Source organism: Microtus ochrogaster, chromosome 24, assembly GCF_000317375.1.
Source record: "Microtus ochrogaster isolate Prairie Vole_2 chromosome 24, MicOch1.0, whole genome shotgun sequence".
Taxonomy (NCBI): Eukaryota; Metazoa; Chordata; class Mammalia; order Rodentia; family Cricetidae; genus Microtus; species Microtus ochrogaster.
Genome location: NC_022024.1, coordinates 32725591 through 32747506, shown reverse-complemented (window position 1 = coordinate 32747506; position 21916 = coordinate 32725591). Strand labels below are relative to the sequence as shown.

At 43.9% G+C, this 21916-nt stretch overlaps 1 protein-coding gene across 1 annotated transcript in view; it reads right to left on the bottom strand.

The window, feature by feature from the left end:
• Mybpc1 (myosin binding protein C, slow type) overlaps nt 1-21916 on the bottom strand; it is a 67163-nt gene that overhangs the window by 41560 nt on the left and 3687 nt on the right. The window contains exons 3-11 of the mRNA XM_026784498.1: nt 20266-20301; nt 17112-17153; nt 10058-10096; nt 9518-9553; nt 7855-7968; nt 5943-6091; nt 5062-5179; nt 3011-3062; nt 1127-1183 (exon numbers count right to left, since the gene is read on the bottom strand). Of these exons, the coding sequence (XP_026640299.1) occupies nt 1127-1183; nt 3011-3062; nt 5062-5179; nt 5943-6091; nt 7855-7968; nt 9518-9553; nt 10058-10096; nt 17112-17153; nt 20266-20301 (643 nt within the window). The remainder of the gene's footprint in view (nt 1-1126; nt 1184-3010; nt 3063-5061; nt 5180-5942; nt 6092-7854; nt 7969-9517; nt 9554-10057; nt 10097-17111; nt 17154-20265; nt 20302-21916) is intronic.

Sequence of the window (21916 nt, the reverse complement as noted above, 5' to 3'; positions counted from 1 at the left end):
TTATCACTAATTAATAAATCACACCTATTACTATTTCTGTTTTTAACCTTAAGGTTTAGGGCTCTGATTGAAATCTTCGTTCCATTAACTGGAAAAAAAAAATCCATCCAACCAAACTAAGAAAATAAACACAAGTCTGGTTTCTTTCAAGAATTTACAATTCTTGAGGAGCCCTTGTACTAATGTTTCTTTAATATCACCAAGGGGACTCAAATTGTTTTTAAAATGAATCTGAAATGCTAAATGAAAATTAATGCCAAAATTCTAAGTTATAAGGTTTACTGTTTCTTCACAAATTTGTTAGATAAAGTATAGTCCTGCCTGGCAAATAACACTTTCTTTTTATTGATTTTTCTGCTATAGAAAATGTCTTGAAAAAATTTATCTAGGTGTAAATAACATGTATGAAATATAGTCTATTATATAATTTTATACTTGTACATATATGGACAGAAATCCTGAAGCATGATTGTATGCTGACTGAAGTGTGAATTATGATGTTTTTATCTCTGTTTACTACTGTGTTTCATTATTTCTAAAACATGCATCTTGGGGATAGCATTTTAAACATCTCTGGAATAAGTCTGTGTCTTATAATCAACACTGTGTCATAATAAAACATTTAGGAAAACTATTTCATCATTAGCGCTTTATGTCTTCAAATCAATGTCTTAAATTTGAGTCATAAATAGTATATCAGAGTGACTGTCTATTGCAAAGACCACTACCAAAAAGTGAAGTTGATATTTTCAGTCAAAATATCAAAGGTAGAACTAAAGTTGTATTTACCCAATCACAAAAGAGGATCATATGTAGTCTTGGCTGTTTCCAGGCATTTACATCTTATGTCTCGGTTATCAAATTTCCTCACCCTCAACTAAGAAAATACATGAAAACTCATAAAACATGTAAGTAGAGAGTTTAGGAAGCATCAGCGACTGCCTTCAACAGATTAGTGTGTGATTGTTGCCTTCTTGATCTCGTTTAGTTGGCTGTTATGTTCTATGAGCAAAACATATTGTAAGAAATGACAATTCTTTGAAAAGCATTCAGCTTAAACTTGACTTCTCCGGGTGGATCTAAGAGATCCAGGCCACGGCGCCTCATGGCATCTCTTGGTTCTCACCTACGTTTCAGGAGACCACTAAAGTCAAGTTCCCCTGCATCTTCTTGACCTTCTCCACTGTCATTAACAAAAGAAAAGCAAATCTGGGTTTAATGCAGAGAACAATGAGCTTCCCCGAACGAACACTCTACACAGGATGTATATGCAATTTTGTACTGGCACGCAAGGGCTAAATTTCTTTTCACACAAGTGACATTGTAAGCTTTCAGGGCATGCACTTGTGGAAAAGTAGACGCAGGACCTGTGCGACTGTATGGCTGCAGAAGACACCGTGTAGATTGCATATGTGCAGCTGCTTGGATTTGTGTTAAAACGAATAACACAAATGCACTTAAGCCAAGCAACACAAAGTGCTTTGTTTTTGCTGGTTGGGGGCTCTGGAAAGGAACCTGTGTGAAAAGCAAAGGACTTTTGCTGATCTCTGTTATCCATGGAAGGCAGAGATTGGCTTGAAGGACAAAGTGTAGCCAGTCACACACGTAAGTGCACGCATGGCCTTATGTCCAAAGGTAACCTCTATGCCCACGAATAGATGAATCAGGTAAGTGCTACCAACAGGGCATAAAAATGGAACTAGTCCCTGTCGAGCTTTCTGGAAGATGCATTTCTCTCTGTTTTAAAGAGACTGCGGCTCTTTGCAGCATAGTCCCTTGGTTTTCTTGTTAGCACCTTTTAAATGTGCAGTTTTCATCTTGAGTTGCTCATTAACTCTTAGTTAACCCTCTCGGGAGTTCCCCTAGTAGAGAAATGCATCTTTAACTCAGGCATGCAGCCGCCGTCTTGATTCTCTACTACCCTGAGTAGAAGCTGCAGCGCTCGTGTGTAAGCAACACTACGGATTTACTTACATGCTTAGTCTCTAGTGGAGATTTTTGTCTCCTGAGCTTTACGGGTGTTACTTGTAGTTTCTAAGAAAAGAGTATGTGGGTTTAAAAACAGGGTGCCTAATATGGAAGTCCTAAGAAATGAAAACCGACTAACACGTTCTCACATTTTCTGTGAGCAGGTGGCTGGGGACCTTTTAAAGTCAACCCATGCCTATTCTTTCAAAACACAAACGGGAGCTTCTGTCCCCCCGTCTTCAGATATCCCTACCTGTGCCATGCACACATTTAGGTCGCTTTATTGCTAAGTATGAGATGAGGGGGCAGTGATGGGATTTGACACTTGGAGGTTTCTTTTCAAGTTAAAAATTATCATTGGTGATTTGGATAATATCTAATATGTTTGGAAAGTCACTAAACATTGTATTTCTTGAAAGTTTAGCCAAGAAGTTGTGTCTGTGTAATCAGTCAAAAACGATTGCTGTACGCTAAAGGGATCACATATTTTATACTCATGGGCAACTTTCCTTACTCAATAAAAATGATCTGTGGCTACATCGTTCCTTTCTACAGCGTGCTCAATGACAGCAGATTCGGCTGCTGTTCGTTTAGGACCATCCCACAGGACATGGGGTTCGCTTTACTAAGTAGCTATCTGTGTTTCGGGTGGGGCACATGGTTTAGTAGCTCCACACATCACGAAAAGAGATAGAACAAGACTTTCCAGCTCTGGCTATGTTGGTGTGGTATCAGGTGTGTTCTTTCCGCTTCTCTTTTGGGCATTTGGTGGAAAACAATGCAATTAAGGATGAAGCCGCTCCCCAATCAGGATAATCTAAGGCAATCACGAGACCTCAAAAACAGAGGCTCCCCCTCTAACAAGAATGTTCTAAGAAATTATCAGTATAAGGTTGGCTGGGCATTAAGCTCATGGCGTTTCTAGAAAGGCAACTTTTAAATATATGATGTGTTCGACGGCAGAGGAATGGGCCGTGCCTTTTTGGAATATGGAGCACAGAGGGGTAATACGCAAGCTCTCTGGATTCCCACTTGAAATTACCTTCTCTTGAAGGCAGATCTGATGTCAATGTTTGGAGTCGTCCCAGTGGATTCTTTGGAAAGAAAGAACAACACAGTGAGTGGGGTTAAGAAGGCGGTCTTGTGTGCCGTTCTCTCATGGACTGTGGAGATCTCCCCAGATGGAAAGACATGAGATGGGACATGGCTACCCTCCTGCGATGAGATCATGGAGCGAAGTCCAAAGATGAGAATTCTGAAAAGGTTTCCCAGGAGACTCTTAGACATGCCTGGCTGGGGTAGTGCAGCTTTGTTGGGTACCAAAATGCTTACAGTGAAGGGACCATGACCATTCCACATCTGCTTTACATCTCTCGGAATAAGAACGTCAAGTCCTTTCCAGGCTGTCCGCATTGCTCCACTCCGCTCCCCTCCTCTTCCCTCCCCTCCCCTCTCCTGCCTTCCCTCCCCTCCCTCCCCCCCTCCTCTCCTGCCTGCCTGCCTGCCTCCCTTCCTTTCTTTCATTTTCACTTTTTTAAGAGACAGAGTTTTATTATGCAGCACTGTCTGGTCTGAAATTTATTCTCTAAGCCAGGCTGGCCTCAGTTGCAGTCTCTGTCTCCTGAGTGGCTGAGGCATGTACCACACACAGCTCATCTACACCGCTTACTGGAAGAGCTCACCCTAATGTGAGAACAAGGCTCACCTCCTCATAGTCTCTGATTTGCCTAACACTGCTTGAGTACAGGAAGGGAGTTTCCCTTTGGCATGGCTGCCCTTCCCTGTGCATCGAGCCACAGCTGACTCCCTTCACCCACATGCTCAAGTGGTTTGTGGAGTCTTTGTGATCCTGGCTACCCAGCTCCAGAGGGACCCACATTGAGGTCCAGGGCACATGACACAATGACATCACCGCAGATGTGGAACCAACAGCAGGTTGCAGAGAAAAGCTTCCTATGACTCAATTCCCTTCCATGTCAATAATTACGTTTAAAACAATATTGGCTTTTTTTTATTATTGAGAAAAGGAGAAAGAAAAACAAGTTTCCACCTCCTCCCAGCCTCCCATTTCCCTCCCCCTCCTCCCACCCTTCTCCCCCTCCTCCCATTCTTCTCCCCCTCCCCCACTCCTCTCCCCCTCCCTCTCCAGTCCAAAGAGCAGTTAGGGTTCCCTGCCCTGTGTTAAGTCCTAGGTCCTCCCCCCTCCGTCCATAACTAGGAAAGTAAACATCCAAACTGGCTAGGCTCCCACAAAGCCAGCACATTACGTAGGATCAAAACCCCGTGCCATTGTCCTTGTCTTCTCATCAGCCCTCATTGTTCGCCATGTTCAGAGAGTCCAGTTTTATTCCATGCTTTTTCAGTCACAGTCCAGCTGGCCTTGCTGGACTGTGACTGAATATTGGCTTTTTAAAAATTTTTGTGGTCATATCACATTTGGATGAACTCATCTTAAGGTAATGATTGCTGCTGGCAAGTTGGCTTTCTACCTGCACTCCTACAAAAGTGGAGATTTCACCCATCCTCAATGTACTCTAAGATTTATCCGTATTGTGTTTTCTCTGGGCTATACATGGACGCATGGGCAGGGAATTTCCATTTGGGGACTTAGTCACTGTAAGAGAGCATCTCCCTTCAGTCCCTGCTCCCTGCCATCCTTGGAGTCTTATTCCCAACCCTCAGAGGAAAAGCGGCCTCATGCAACAGATAAAATCATTATAAAAATAATATAACTCTCTAGGAGACAGAGGGAATATGATAGCAAGAGATAATACTGGTTCACTGGGCTCACTGAATCTCCACAATCAGAAAAACAGAGTCTTAAAAGCAAATCAAGCCAGGTGGTGGTGGCACACGTCTTTAATGCCAGCACTACGGAGGCAGAGGCAGAGGCATCTCTGTGAGTTTGAGGTCAGCCTAGTCTACAGAGTGAGTTTCAGGATAGTCAGATTACACAGAGAAACCCTGTCTCGAAAACAAAGCAAAACGCAAATTAAATCACACAAATCTGATAGATAGCCTTACATAAATTTCTTCTCCACCCCTTTCCACCTGTACAAATCCACATTTATCCAGGTGAGATGGTTCTCTTACCATGCACTTCGAGATCAAAGGAACAACTGTCAAATTTGTCCTTGTAGGTGACCTCACACCGGTAATTTCCTGCGTAGTTCTCCTTGGCTTTGATAATCTGCATTTCGAATGTGTATATCTGCAACGAAAAGCATCCAGACATTCTGCGGGCTGACCTTTGTGACAGAGACAGGTGCTCGCCTTTCAATTACTGAACAGATTTCTCAGTATTGGTGTAAGGAGAAAAGGGAATCTATATCCACTAGGTCTCGGTCTAGAAGGGTGAGTGGGCCCACGGCTTCTAGACACAGCGAGACAATTGCAACAGAGGGCAGACGTAGGAACGATAACCCAGAGGGAATAAAATCTCTCAAAACAAACTTGTGTCGTGGGGGCTATTTCCTCTGGGCTGGATCTGATCGTTGCCATTGCGAACCAGACTAGCTGCCAATCACCAGCATGAGACAATCACAAGATGAAGCCTTCTTAACGTTCCCTTGTGGAGGGAGTGTGGAGACTCGCAAGGCCCCTCCCTGTGGTTACACAAACAGTAAAGAATTACTGAAGGAGAGGACAATCTTCAGGCCGAGCTGTCAGTTAAGTTGCACTGAAGATGGGTGATCCAGCTTCCAGGAACCATCACCCGCGCTGGGGTGAGGCTTTTCTTGCTGTAGCCCCTAATTTCCCCATGCTGCTGTAGAAATACACCTTATACAGGCTCCTAGAGATAACCCCAGTGGATTCGTTGGTTCACCAAGCTGGACTTGGAGGGGATGCTTTCTTTGATGTCACTGTCTCAGTTATCTGGGATGAACAGGCTCCCTCGGGAGGGATAAACGTGCAGCAGTCTGGAGCAGCTTTCTGCTCCCCGCAGGAGGGTGAGCCAGGGGTTCAGGCCGTACCCGAGTTTGCCTCTCGAAGGTCTCCTTCAGCTGCAGGTGTTTCCCAGCTTTGCTGGCCAGGTCCATCCATTTCCCCTTGAACCATTTGATCGTGGGCTTTCGGAGAAGATCTTCTGCCTTGACTTTGGCTATGAAGGTGATGTTGGCGCCTAGAAAAAGCACAAAGGGTTTAACCTGGGATTTAGAAACTGTCGTTTGTCTTGTTTTCTGCAGAAGGGAGTCAGTGCAGGACTGTAAAGTATAGAACCTGGCTTACCGTGTCGTGATGGCACAATGGATGGGCCCTGCTTTGTGATAAGTATCCTTGAAGTCTTAGGGAAGTCCATCTGATCTGCTTTGGAAGTTTCTGTGTATGCATGTATGTGTGTATGTATGTCTGTATGTATCTCTCTATATATATCTTTTACTTAGTAATATATATTTATATAGCATATATAATACACTATTATATATTATATGGTTATATACACACATATATTCAGATAATACACTAATATATATGTACAAATATATACATATATATATTTATCTGAACCCTGGGGCCTTGTGCATTCTAAATAATTACTCTGCCATTGAACCACATCCCAGCCCATTTGGAAACTCTGATCAGAAAAAAAAGCAATGAAAATATTGGTGGAAAGAAATATCTATGTGTGAACTTACATTTATGTGGAATAAAAAAAAACCCACAAAAGAAACATATATCTTTATTATTCAATATGATGGGATGCCTGTAATTACAGGGCTATGAGTATGTTAAACTGCTCTCTTTGAAGTGACTTGAAATGACTATGTAGTCACTGATTAGGCCCTGGGGACATCAGAAGCAGTCTGGCCACTGGCCCAGTGTCTCAGTGTCTTACAAGAACATACAAGGAGCCAACATTTCTACTTGTAAGCTAAGCCTGAAAGAAGAAACTCTAGGAGATAGTTAGGCATGTGTGTGTTTGTATAAGATCTGGTCAACCACCCCCGTCTGATTCTGATCATGAGAATTCGCTGACTTAATACCCCAGAGACCCCAAAGTTCTTCTCTGTCTTGGCTCTCTGTTTAGTTCCTTCGTGGCATGTAGCTTTTGTGGTCATCTGGTTAACTTCTCTTTCTGGTCCTGTCTTTAGACTATAACTTATATGGATTCGTATGGTATACTGTATCCAGCACAACCAGGTAGCATGTAATGAAGATTTTTGAATAATTATTTTCAAATCTTTACCATCTGTCTGATCAGCTGCCCCTGTGACACACGACATAGTTTATCTATCACATGTACAGACTAGAGAGTGTCCTAAGCCCCCGATGGGATGAGTCCTTTTACAGTGACAGCAGGCCCCAGTCTTCAGAGCTGGGTCAGAGTACTTCACAGGCAGGCCTCATGATTTATTCTCATTTTACACAAGAAGAAACCGAGGTAGAAAGAGGCTAAAGAGACTGTCCTATTAGCAAGAAGCAGAACCAACCTCTTAGACCCAACCAAATTGGCTCTCAGGTTCCGACGCTGGACTCCTGTGCACTAACAGCTACTAAAATAACCATCATCCATCTTTGGGGTTATAAAATCCATGGTGTAGCATTTGGGTACAATATATCATTGCTCACTCATAAAAAGGAATACTGATACTACAACAAGAGTGGACCTCAAACATGTTATAACGCTGATCCCGAGACTCCTAACGCAACAGACCGTGTGTTGTATAATTATTCCACTTGCATAAATAAACAGGGTGGGTAGATCCATAGAAACAAAGTCAGGATTAGGGGAATGGAGAAATGGGGTACAAGATCTCCTGTAATGAAAATATTGAGGAACGACGTGGATGTGATGCATGTTTTCGTGGCTACTGAAAATCCCAGTTTGAAATGATTCATTTTGTGATCTGTGCAAAGGGGAAGGATTCCGGGGTCGATACTCACCAACTTTCACTGATCCTGTCTGAGGTTTTTCAACAAACAGGGTGGACAGCTGCGAGTTGGCATTCTGTTTGTCCTGCTCCTCTCCGCCAGCGGGCGACTCGCCCAGAGACCATTCTGGAAGCGGAAAGGAGGACACGGATCACCTCAGGGCCAGGTTCTCCACGGGCTGGCTTACCTGTGTTTGCTGTTCTCCTCCTACCGATTCTTGCTCTCACCTAATACACCTAGATCAAAAGGACGGGATTCTCTTGTCCCACCCACCACCAGAGAAGGGAGGGAGAGATCTCCATCCTTACAGGGACAGATCTTCCACGGCCGGGCCAAGGGACATTGTCTAATTCCTGCAACAGTGAAGCTTCTGGGGTGAGTTTACTGTTTTGGTGTTCTGCCTGTTCCCCATCATCTACACAGCGGCCGGTAGAGATTCACGCAGCAGCCTTGGTGTCTTCCCAGGAGACTGACTCTAAGGCCAAATCCATACAACAGAATCGGGAAAAACTAAAAAGGAGAGTCTCTTTGAGAGTAAACTGCCCAGTGTGGGTCACAGAGCCAAGCCTGGCTCTGTACTTTTAGGTTCCTTGCTGTGTTCAGTAGGAAAGTCTACAGAGAGGTAGGTAAAAGGGTCATGACCTGCAGGTACAAATTTAAGGAATAGTGCGATTGTCCTGCAAGGAAGGAAAACAAAAAACAAAAACAGAGAGAAGACTGGTCGAAGCTTTCCCATAAAGAGAGACAAGCTGAAAAGGAAGCACTTTTGTATTTCCTAGTCTGAAAGGGGGTGCAGGGTTAACACCGATCAGCAGTCAACCTCAGTGAAGGAGGGGGGCAGGTGGGGGCAGGGGGAATGGTCTCCGAGCCCTCTCTGAACCAAGTGCGGAGTTTGGTTGTCTGCCCTTGATCACTGGGGGAAAAGGCACGGGCCAACAACTCCGCTTGTTAACGCTCATGAAAACAAGGAAAGGACACGTTTAATCATTTTAGTTTTCGAGTGTCAGTCATGCTCAGTAGTAAAAATTCTGCCCGCGATGAAGCTAAGCCGAGTACTCTCTTGAATGTGCATTCTTAACTCCCAAGTTATTAGGTGAAAGGTGCACGTTATGTCCCTGCCGTCAACGACAGTCGGGAGTGGCCACCGCTTGCGTAGAGGGTACGAGGACACGAATTTTTATTGTTTTGCTCATTCCTATGCCCGCAGTGCCTATGCCACTGATTGGCCCTTAAGTAGCGAGTGATGGACCAGGTTAGGCCCATGGCATACAGATATTGAATGAATGTGTGATCAAACAGCTTCAGAATTGCTGATACAGCTGACAGTGTCTGAAAATGTGTCTAGTAATTATGTTTAAAATTATGTACGGATGTGAATTATAACTTGGGCATATCCCAGGAGTGGAGACTGATCTCTGTTTGCTGAATGTTAAAAATGATATTAGGAAGTAAAGCAAGTAAGTCTACGGTGTGTGTGCCTGGATTCCTGGATGTGTGCATTTGTATCATGCAAAATTAATTGTTTCTCAATGCATTAGTTTTTTTTGTACTGGGACATGGGACGAAAGGTTGCTGTCAAAGCTGCGAACCAAATAAAACAAGGATTAGAATGAATAGGGCTTCAGGAGACTGTCATTAGTGCTGTGAAGCTTGGGGTCCCGATGCATTCGCTCACCTGAATCTTTTCTCTCCAGGGCCCGACTACCCAAACCTGCAAGGAAAGCATGATTTGGAGGATGCAGGCAAGCATAGGAAGGAGGGAAGTGGGGTGACTATAACCTTCTTGGGGGTACCCCAAACCCTATCTCTTTTTGTTACGAAGGAAGAAAATTATAAGGGTGGGAGTGGCAGGATACATAGATGAAAATGGATAAGAAACATTTTCATCCCTGAACTCATCCATGTCCAGGATTTTTCTTTTCCTTTTTTTCTTTTTTTAAGACAATGCCTCACCAAGTAACTCAGGCTGGCCTTGAACTTACTCTGTAGCCCAAGATAGCCTGGTCTTGAGAGTCCTCCTGCTTCAGCCTCCCCACTACTGGGAGAGTGGGTGTGTACCACCACACCTGGCTAGGAAATCTTCCTTTTCAGAAGTTTCTCTTGGAAATCATCATCTAAGACAATGATTCCCCTCTCGCTTCCCCGACTCTTTGCTTCTACAGTGGGACAATGGAGTGATGAGGAGGCAGAAGCTGGGCCAGGGAATGGTCCTAACCTGGAGGCAGGGCACTCGGCGGAGAGGCCTCATCTTCCTCTGAAACAAGAAACAGGAGGAAAAAGTCAAGGAAGAAAGAACTTCATCCGGGTGACCTGGGGGAGAGGGATCTGGAAAAGAGGAGAGAGGCTTCACAGCCTTTTCAGCCGCTGAGTGAAGCCGTAGGAGACCTTGCACCTGCAGGCAAACTTTAAGAGAACAGGCGAAACCCCAAACCGAACAGAAGGAGAATACTGGTGAGCGCTGGGTAATTCAAATGAAAACATAGTTTTAAAAAAATGAAACTGTGCCAGAGTTTCTGTAACTGTAAGTCGGTGGGAAAATGATGGAGGGGGTTTCCAGGTTTGTTTTTCATAGCTGGAATCAGCGTTGGAAGTTATTCATATGCCATATTCAGTGAGACACTGACACACAGCTTCCAAAGACTGTGTGAGAACTTATTTCCACCCGACTAACCCCCAAGTTTCCCTTCCGTATTTAGGAAGCCGGAACTCGAGTAAATGACTAAGAATTAGTCCGTTTTGTTAAGTTCAGCGATAATCACTGTCAGAACTTTACAGCATTTTCCCGAGATTGTACTGGAACTTCCAGTGTTACGTCATTTAAAATTTACTCATGCAAATTGATGAGTTTCACAATATGTGGTGGAGGGCTTATGCTCAGAGGCATGGAAGGGCCCCTTCCCGACCTCACCTGTGAAGCAACGTGCGTGCTCTGCATGCTTAAAGAGGCAGCAGATAGTGCTGGAAACCCTGACCCTTCCTTCCCAAAGCATGCAGGCTAAGGTTTGAGTGAATAAGACACATTTTACATTGTCAAAATAGACCCTTATATGACCTCACACATATGGTACAGAAGGTCCATGTGCACAGCATGTTTAGTAAAAGTAGTTTAGAAACTACGGAAAAGGTAGGCTTGCGTATGATCTATTTGAATATTTACAACAAATATTTCAGTAACTTCACGCTACGTTCAACCAGGGATGTTTTGTACCACTTCTTCAAACAAAATATTGAAACACGGAGCATAGAGACCCTCAGTGTTATTATTTCAAGGTCAGGTTACAAAAATCGGGATTGCTCAGTGGAAATTTTTAGTGATCGAAGGTTAGGAAATGCTAGGCTCAAGCAAATGTTTATATTTTATTGTGTTGTGTGTGCACGTTCACCGGTGCAGAGGTCAGCGCCGTTGATGAGTTCGTGCGCACCAGGAATGGACTAGAGGGGATGCCCTTCTTAAATCATTTCCCCTTGGAGTTCTCCTCTCCTGGAGCACTCATTAACATTCCAAAAAAATGGACATCTATATAGCTACTTCTGAAATAGAAGGAGAAAGCCAGCCTGGAAGTCATGAGCCTCAAACTCGAAATCCCCCTGCCTCGGCGGTCTCCTGAGAGCTGAGGTTGCTGGTGTTCATCTCTGTGATCGACCTTGGGTGTTGAAAAATCTGACCTCAAACTCTCCAACACTGGCTTAGTTAAATTCAATTGAATTGGGTGAAGAAGAAGAAAAGTTTAAATTTTTCTTATCTACCATGAAAGGCAGATTCTGTTGCCAGGAGGAAACTATGTGAACCTTTTAGGTTCTGTGACATTTAATGCCTTAAAAAAAAAAAAAAAAAGAAAGAAAGAAAGAAAGAAAGAATCTCAAAAGTAAAGAGACAAAATAGTCAGTGTAGTATGGGCATCACACTAACCCTCTCTCTGCTTCTAAGGGGCTACAACGCTGATGAAGAGTCTACCATTTCCGCCGGGCGGTGGTGGCGCACGCCTTTAATCCCAGCACTCGGGAGGCAGAGGCAGGCGGATCTCTGTGAGTTCGAGACCAGCCTGGTCTACAGAGCTAGTTCCAGGACAGGCTCCAAAGCCACAGAGAAACCCTGTCTCGAAAAACCAAAAAAAAAAAAAAAGAGTCTACCATTTCCATTTGGGATTACTAGAATACAAGACACTCAGAGACAGCATCTGCGGGCAGCAGGCTACATCCCCTAACTACACAGAAGGGCAATTTAGCAAAACACACTATTGCAGGATATTTGGTCTTCCTGTGATACTCTGAGACTGTTAATAAAATTAACCTTGGATGGGGGAAGAGCCAGTAACTAGTTGACAGAAATTAGTTATAGATGGGACAGAGAAGCTAGGAATATGGATAGAGAAGCACATAGGAAGGAGGAGGGAGGGACTTAGAGATTCCTGGAGGATTTTTTTTTGGGGGGGGGGTCTGGAACATGTGGAGAAACACTGCTCTTGCTGCAGCTCTAGGAAAAAATCCTCAAGACCCAGTAATACCACTTTTGGGTATATACCCAAAGGATGCTCAATCGTGCCACAAGGACATGTGTTCAACTATGTTCGTAGCAGCTTTGTTTGTCATAGCCAGAACCCGGAAACAACCTAAATGCCCCTTGACTGAAGAATGGATAAGGAAAATGTGGTACATTTACACGATGGAGTGCCACACAGCAGGAAAAAATAAAAAAGACATCTTAAATTTTGCAAGCAAATGGATGGATCTAGAAAACATCATACTGAGTAAGGTAACTCAGACCCAGAAAGACAATTATCACATGTACTCACTCATAAGTGGTTTTTAAACATAGAGCAAAGAAAACCAGCCTACAAACCACAATCCCAAAGAACTTAGACAACAATGAAGACACTAAGAGAGACGTACATAGATCTAATCTACATGGGAAGTAGAAAAAGACAAGATCTCCTGAGTAAATTGGGGGCATGGGGACCTTGGGAGAGGGTTGAGTGGAGGGGAGAGGAAGAGAGGGGAGCAGAGAAAAATGTGTAGCTTAATAAAATCAATAAAAAATGAAAAAAAAGAAAAAAATCAACTGGCCGCTTCTTTCATCTTATTGGGTTTTCAGCTCAATATCAATACCTGACTTCCGAGTCTTTATTGGTAATAGAACAACTTAGATAAAAACAACAGCAAATCTTGTTTCTAAGCCATGGAAAAATAGCCGTGAAAATTATGGCTAAAAATCTTTAGTTTTCAGGGAAGAAGTCAGAGGAGTGAGAGAGAATACAGCCACACTCACGGCCAGGAATCTCAGTGAGGTGCACGAATCCTCTGGGTCACGTGTGAGCCCTGATCACAACCACCGCAGATCCCGTACGGAGGGTTTTCAGCCTTCTAGGCTCTGTTGGGTATGCAGTTATTTCTACCTGGCTGGCTTTGAACTCAAAGTGATCCACCTGCCTCTGCCTCCTACGTGCCGGGATTAAAGACGAGGGCCACTCTGCTTGGCTTTCCCATAGCTGGTTTTTATTGGCCTGCTAATGTAAAGATTAATAACTTAAGCAATGTAAACCTCAGACAAATGCTGAGACTTTAGAAAGGAGACAAAAAGCATATGAGATATACCTGGTTCACAGCAAACACCAGTTAAATACTGATATAATATCTTGTCTGGTTTGGGCAAATTAATGACGATCTCAAGCAGGGCAATCATGTAAAAAAATATTAAAATATCCAAAGCATAACAGCAACAACAAGATATCAGAAGACAGCAACAACAGCTAACATTAGTTCATCATTTTTGTGTCATTTTTATTAACTTAACACTTTTTAAAATGACACATGCCTTCATGTTTTGATGTTTACAAAAATCAATATTCATTTTATTTTAAATATGTACATTTAATGAGTTTCTTCCTCTCCTCTGAACCTGTTAATCCAACGTTCTATCTTCTAGCGCTGTCTCAGAACTGGAAAATACAATGATGTGAATTTTCAGCCAAGTTCATTACTGTAAAGCAGGGACACTAGAACACACAGCAGAAGAAAAGGAAAAGTCTGCAAGAGGCATCTCAGCGGGGGACAGATTGATTGGCGTCTAAAGGCAAACAGCTGAAACCCGTTTAAATGTGCGAGTAACAAGCTCCGGATAGCATCACTGCAGGGACAAAGGGACCTAAGTGAAGAAAATGAGTTAATGACTCTTTAAAGACAGGTCCGAAGGTCTGCTGATATACTTCCTCGTCTGCTGGCCACAGCCGGGTCAGGAGGAGGAGACTCCAGCTTAGGTCCTGTGAGACATTTGGGAAGTGTGCGTGGTTTCATGGGAGATGGTTTATGTGGTGATGCGAAACCCTGGGAAGAGTAAATAAGGTTTTATTTTCCTTGCAGCAACCACAAAAAGCAATTATTTCTCTGAAAAAAAAAAAAAAAACAACCAAAAGGCACAGTAATTCTTTCAACTAAGCCTATCACACACACACACATATGTGCAATAAATATATTTACACATATAGGTGTACATATAGACACACATATATATACATACATGTCTATACATATATGTGTAAATATATACACATATATATGTAAACACACACACACATTGAACTAACAGGGTACTAAAAAAAGAATTTTTTTTTTAAATAGGGTCTTGCTTTGTAGCCTTGGCTGGCTTCAAACTCATCCTTGTGGCCTCAGCCCCTCAGGTGCAAGGACCGTGTGTGCACGCCCATGAATGACGCCGAAGCTCCTAACGTGTCTGAACAGGTTGGCAGATATAGCCAACACCCTAATTACGAGCTTGATACCTGAACCGAATAACTCTCTTGGCTACAAAAACAAGGTTTGTTTGTTTTTTTTTCCCCCAGAAAATATCGAGGTCATCCCAGAGTAAATCCAGTTAAAAATATTCTTTCTTAAAACGTGTGGACGTTACACCTGAACCACATGTGTGCGGTGTCACAGAGGACGGAAGAGCCTGCAGTGACACATGGCTCTGAGCTGCCACCCGGGCGCTAAGTGTTTCACCTGGGTCCTCCTGGAAGAGCAGTCAGCGCTCTTACCTATAGGGCCGTTTCTCCGGGACAGCAGCGCACTGTTCACAGTGAGAGCCTAAGAGCTTATCTACTGAAGATAGTTTAACTAGACAGAGGACTAGAGTCCACAGTAGTAAAAGATGCCAGGATAAGTTCAGAACTAATTTCCAGGTGTGGTCATGTTCCAAGGCTTCGGGCAAGCTGTTCTACGCTACCCTCACTAACTCTGAGTACGCATCTTGCCCGGCGAGCGAGGAGAATGTGGGGATCAAACTACCCGGATCATCGTGGAGATTCAATTGTTGATTCCTCCTGCAAGCATTCATTGGAAGGCTGTCCTGTAAGGGTCTGTGCCAGACGGTGGAGGGAACGAGAGGAGGAGACCAATGAGGTGCTAAGACCCCGTGCCTGATCATGGAAAAGCAAAGGAGTCAGCCACTAATGCGTGACTAAGTGGAGACAACCGTAAATGACAGGGACAATAGGTCCAAGAAAAATCAGGGGGAAGAAGGGGAGGTGGAAGCGAACCAGATGGCCAGGGCAAGCTGTCGAAGGTCTGGAACCAGAATCGGAGAGTTAAAAAAAAAAAATTAAAAAAGAGTGAGCAGAAGAAGACATTCTAGTTAGTCCTAGGAGAAAGTGTGGCAACCATTAACACCATTCAGCCCACACAGTAATTCTTTCTTATTGTACCTTTTTGCTTAGCTATATTCTTTGAAATCTCCCAGTCCTGGATGAGAATGGATGGCCATTGAAAAGGACTACACAGATAGAAACCAAAATAGAACCATTTACCTAGCTTCCTTATATAGGGTTATCACGTTTTATACTTAAATCAACTTGCTTGCCAAGTATGAAGAATGACTCAAAGAAAACCAACATGCCCAGCAGGTTCTGAACCCAGGCATGTGACTGTACATAGATGTGTCTACAAATAGAAGAGGGGAGAAAAGCTACTAATTTTAGGGGATCCCATCCCCTGGTCTTATTTCTGTCATCACACTTGTTTTCTATAAGGAAGTATTGGCGATTGGCTGCTTTAGTTTATAGAAAACTTACTTAAGCATAGGAATGGAGTAGGATGACCTTTGCAGACTGAGGGTCGAGCCCGGGCTTTGTAGAAAGCATGACAGCTTGCCTTCTGGGATTACATCACCTGTCCTGTTGGTTAAGCCCCGCAGGTCAGATCAAGCCCCTTTCCAAACTTGGAAGCAGAGGTATTATACTCCACTGGTCTTGTTGAGAATAATGTTACAATGACCGCGGCCAGGATGTTCAAGCCTCCTTGAACCCGTATCATGGAAAGAAGTTTAGGCGTTTGCACTGTCTGCATTCTGTAAGAAAATAGCCTTGAACGATGGCCACGTAGCCAGGATTAGCATCTGCGGTACTGTCCACGGGCACTCTTGAAGGTCAGGACAAAGTGTGATATGCTAACACCGTGCCTTCATTTACAAGAGAGTAAGTCCAAGTTATCTGAGGAAAGTCCAGTATACGGAAGGACAAAAATAAAGATTTTAGTGGTGTGTAGGAGACAGTAGCACAGGAATTAGGAAATCATATAAGACATACAAGGAACAAATAGAAAATTAACGTGCTTTGAGCTGTGTCCAGGAATGGAAAGCTTCTTCTTATTGCAATAAGAAAATAATTACTCTGAAATTTAAACTAGATGATTCATGACTCAAATAAATGTTAGTGTAAAAATGTAAACGTGTAAGGCAAAGCTGTCCGTCAGCTTCCATGAAAACCTTTCCTTTCAGGCCAAGGCTCTTATTCCTTAGCCTAAGAAGAGATGGGCAGTGATGACAACACCTTCAACCATGGTGACACACACAATAATGATTACATCTTTCCCAAAACTGTAATATTTCTCCCAAGTGCAAAACATAAGTCAATATTACACCAGTGAGTGAGTGTCCAATTCAGTAAGCAGCTGCATGATGTCTGCCTAATGTATAATGTCAGTGTCTACAAATCAGTGTATCGACAGACTGTGTCCTCTGTGTTACCGTGAGGGGCTGGTCTTCATGGGTCTACAGACTGTGTCCTCTGAGGTACCGTGAGTTACGTAACAAGTCAAAACTGGCAAATTTTTGAAACCTCTGGATAAGTCAGCTGATTTTCCCAGCTGAAGCAAACTAGATCAAGCAACTTTACTCACCTTCCTCCGTGGGCCTGAAACCCAGCCAGTTCACCCACTCCAGGCTGGTTCCTGTCCTGACCCTGTTGAACTCAGTCTCGCTTTCCCTCCCTCCAACTCACCTTTTGCTGGCGCAGTTCCCACCTCTTTCTCTTTGTTTGGTTCTGTGTGGAAAGTACAAGCACATTTTTACAAGTGTCTTACGGCACTTTATTGGGCGGTGAGCAGAGGGAGAGGAAGGAAACAGATGATGTTAATGACGCTACAAACTCATTATCTGCATATTAATCAGGAATTTGGGGAGTATAGTTTAGAGTCGCTTTAACCTTTAATCAAAGCAGTTAATAAATGTGATTGTTTAAAAAGTATATCTAAAAACATGCAATACACATTTTGTTAAAATACAGTTAACACAGGGCTGGGTATGGTGGCACATTCTTTTTGTTTGTTTGTTTTTTGTTTTTCTGAGACAGGGTTTCTCTGTGGCTTTGGAGCCTGTCCTGGAACTCACTCTGTAGACCAGGTTGGCCTCGAAGTTACAGAGATCTGTCTGTCTCTGCCTCCCAAGTGCTGGGATTAAAGGTGTGCGCCACCGCCGATTGGCTACGGCACACTCTTTTCATGCCAGCACTTGGGAGGCAGAGGGTCTGGGAATTAACGGACAGCCCGCTTTATATATCAAGCTTCAGGGCTGCTAGGACTACACAGAGAAACCCTTTCTCAATAAACAAACCAAAAATAAAATAAAGGAAGAAGAAAGAACAAGAGAAAGAAAGAAAAAAATCCACCTACCTCTACCATATTGTATTACATACTGTAGTGGAACTGAGCATACTATGTTTTAAAAATAAATTTAAATGTATTTTAAAATATATTTAAAATAAGTCTACTTTATTTTAGAGTTCACCCAGGGACATTTGAAGGAACTTTGACCCATGTAAAGAGTTTCAATAGCTTAGCTTCTGTCGGCTACAAGGAGTTATAAAGTAATTGTGCCATGTACGTAGTTTGAAAATGTTCTTGTAAGCACAGAAATCTTCTGGATTGGCCTGGGTAACAATAAATGTGTTACGAGGACAGTGGGATCAAATTTTATCAGTCAACGTCATCTACCTTGTATTTCTTCCTGTTCCGAATCATGTTAGAGAGGAGAAGATATGATGTGTACGGTAATAACGGTTGGGGCTGGAGGGATGGCTCAGCAGTGAAGAGAACTTGCTGTTCAAACACAAAGACCTAAGATTGGATCCCATCACCCACGTCAGGTGGCTAAAATTACCTGTAACTCTATTCTTCTTCTGGTGTGCACATACATCCACACAGATACCCACACAAATACATCCTAAAACAGTCCAGTAACTTTCATCCATGGCTGGGTGTGCTGGCACACACTGTAATCCCATGGAAGCAAAACAATCATGAGTTCAAGACCAGCCTGAGGTATGTGACACCCTGAGGCAGACAAACAAGAAAAAAAAATATTGTTTCAAGCATGAGTTCTGCCATCTACCTTCTCTCTTTCTTTCTGTCTGTCTGTCTGTCTGTTTCTTTCTATAACTAGTGAGTCAGATCTCAGCTGACTAAGGACTGTTTCAGCCAAGTCCGAGAGGAGCCCCAGGAGCTCAACACTGTCTAATAAATATGAAATATGGCAGGCGAGGGAAAGCATAGTTTATAGTGGCCTAGCCCAGCATCTGACCTGCAAGCAGAAGGGAAAGGCTTATCTAGGTTCTCGGTGTGCTCAGCAAAGGCCAAAATAAGTCTCACATACAAGAAGAAAACATAGCAAGGAGGAAGACGATCCTAACAGGAATGTCACAGTCTCCAATGGCTTCAGGATAGACATCTACAAAAATACTAGACCCGAGTTTACCCATATGACCTCATAGGGCTTCGAGCCTGTTTCGTTCATTTGGAAATTTGGCAGCATTCCTTTCTCTTTCAGTTTTCAGTGAGGCTGGTAACCTAGTTAGAGAAAGAGGCTTGTGTGAAGAGCTCGAGTCCCGGATCTGCCTTCATAAACACTATCCCCAGGACAGAAAAGCTCCAGAATTCTCTCATAGATTGCCAGCAAAACAAAAAGAAGGGTGGAGCACTAGAAATTGAAGTCTTAAGCAGTTTTATGTGAACTGGGCAAGACCAGTCCGTGGTGCTCTCCCACCCCTTGGCTCTACACCACATTGCCAGCTCGGGTAACTGGAATACGAGGAAGGCCTTCTTACAGCCTTGCCAGCCTGCCGGTACAGTAGCTAAGTTCATCTCATTGTTCTGCCGGCTGTTTTTATTTTCAATTTGACGGTACACCAGTAACACGGGAAACCGTTTTCTGTTTAGAACTCCAGGCCGTGTTGGGTGCAGTGTGGGTTTTATCTTTCCAGTGTTTGGAAGGAAGCCCTGGATCGTTCTGCAGGGTTAGGGAGACACCTGGAGTTCTGCATAACCCAAGCGATTCCCCAGTCGCCTCTTGAAGGAGGAAGGGTGACGGTCAAGAAGGAGGTTTGGGGTTTGTTTGTTTGTTTGTTTTGTTTTGGGCCTGGGTTGAGGGCTTTGGGGGCACTTCGCACGATTTTGGTTTCTTTGTCTTGGCAGGAGCGGGCACACCAATGATGCCTGAGGTCCACCCTGAGTTTTGAGCCATCGTTTGGGCTTGTTTACATCCTCTCTGCTCCCTTCTCTTTCCTAAGACATAGGTCTCTTCTATGTAAGTCAGACTCCGTGTGTCTCTGGCTGTAGTAGACCTACCAAGAATTTTACTGGATAGTCTTAGCAATGCCCCTGCCCCATCTGGGAGGCCAGAAAATACTAACGAGTTAATACATTACATCTGATGCTGTGCCTCAGTGGTCCCAAACCTTTCAAACTTCCCAAAGAGCTTGTGAAGGGGCCAGATGGCAACATGGAAAAAGTTAAGGAGCTAATGGCATCAGGATGAGATGGGATCCGTTTTCCACAGTCACAAGAAAGATGCAAATGCATGCTTCCACTAGACCCAGGAAAGCTTCATAAATACTCTGCCTCCACCGAGACAAAACGTGGGCCTGGCGGCAATTTGCACAGGATGGAAGGACTTGGAAGTGATCCCACCATACATAGGAAGCGCTGTTCAAATTATGTTAATACACTGTATTATTTTTGTTATCCGTTTAGCACACCCACCGTCATCCAGTGTCTCAGTCGGAAACAGGTTAGAGCTCACGGCACCCACGGAGGCCAAATCATGCTGGGATGGACTTCAGCGTTTACCGCTCAAACGCGTGAGGGGATGGTTTCACTTACCTTCTGGGGGAGGGGCTGGGGTTGACACTTCATTTTCTGGAAACGGAAAAGATAATGGAAGGGTTAGGCTCACATCTCAGAGGAAAGGGCTTTTCCACTCTGGAAGTGTTAGGCTCACATCTCAGAGGTAAGGGCTTTTCCACTCTGGAAGTGTTAGGCTCACATCTCAGAGGTAAGGGCTTTTCCACTCTGGCGGTGTTAGGCTCACATCTCAGAGGAAAGGGCTTTTCCACTCTGGCGGCCGTATTTCCCGTGCTCGCTGACCGAGGATCAGCGGTAGTGTCAACAGGCCCGGGCACACTCCTTCATGGGTATGATGTGCCAGTCGAGGGCATACATGACCTGATAGAGGTAGTGCACTCTGATGCCGGAGAAAGCACAGGAGAGATGGGGTTCCAGGCTATGTGCACCACTTAGGCGTTCGTTCAAGGCTGGGAGGGGCGGTACGCCCCTCCAATCCCACCTTTTTCCAGGCAGAGGCAGAAAAATAAGAGTTGGGTGTCATCTTAGCTATATATGGAGTTCTAGGATAACCGAGGATATACAAAATCCTTTCTTAGAGGGTAAAAACAAACAAAACCTCAGCCAAGCCAAGTGCAGACCTGGTATTTAATTAATACCACTAAGTTTGTTTCCTTCACTCTGGAAAAGTGGCCAGGGCATTGATTTGATATCAGAGAGCTGTGTGAGGATAAAATAAGACTCAGCAGGTGACAAACAGCCTGTGGAGCTTGAAAGGAAGTCCCTTTGAGAGATTCCCTTGCTACCACAGGAAGGGCACCAAGGTGACTTCAGGATGGTACTTCCTCATGAGGACACTCCCCGAAAGGTGACAACCACAAGGCCCTCTGGTTCTGTAGCTTCTCCATTTCATTACAAAGCAAAGCCCAGGTCTCTGGGAAACAGAACAAACCCCTCCTCATGATGGTTACTTTGCCTGTACATGCCCAGATTTCCACCTACACTTACCGAGGAGTTCCAAAGCTCAGGGTTGGAGACCTTACACCTGGCTTTGCATGTGCAGTGGTGTGGAGCAGTGCGGCTGTGCAGTCTGCTGGGATTGTCTGTTAGAGGGCACACAATTTCCAAGTAGCTACAGGCTCACCCCAGGGTGTAAGAGCATAAGGATGTCCTGTGGGATTCCCACGAGCACAAGAACTGAGTGCTATTGGGTCTGTGTGACTGAAGCGGGTGCTTAAATTCTAGAACAGGAAGAAGCTGCTGCTGAAGACTACTGCCTTTAAAAGCTTTCCCACTTGATCACTGAATAAAACCCAAAGACGAGATGGTCATATTTTAGGCAGATAATGAGATCCTAGGAGCATTGTGTTTCTCCATGTCTAGGGTGCCTCCCAGCGGATCGGCTGTGGGAATGCACAGGACTTTAGCATATACAAAATGGAATGGGTTTAGGAAAAAAAAAAACAAATGAATTATACCATTGGCAGAAATCAGAAAATGAGCAATGCAAGAATGTGGGGTGCCACGATGTCTTTTTTAAACATCATATTTTGTACCTGATATAAACTTCAATTTGTTAACTTGTCTGAAACATTTTTCAAATATTCTAGAGACCAGTAAGTATTTTATAGTTGTTAATGAGGGAGAAGATGATAGGTAGATAGATAGATAGATAGATAGATAGATAGAT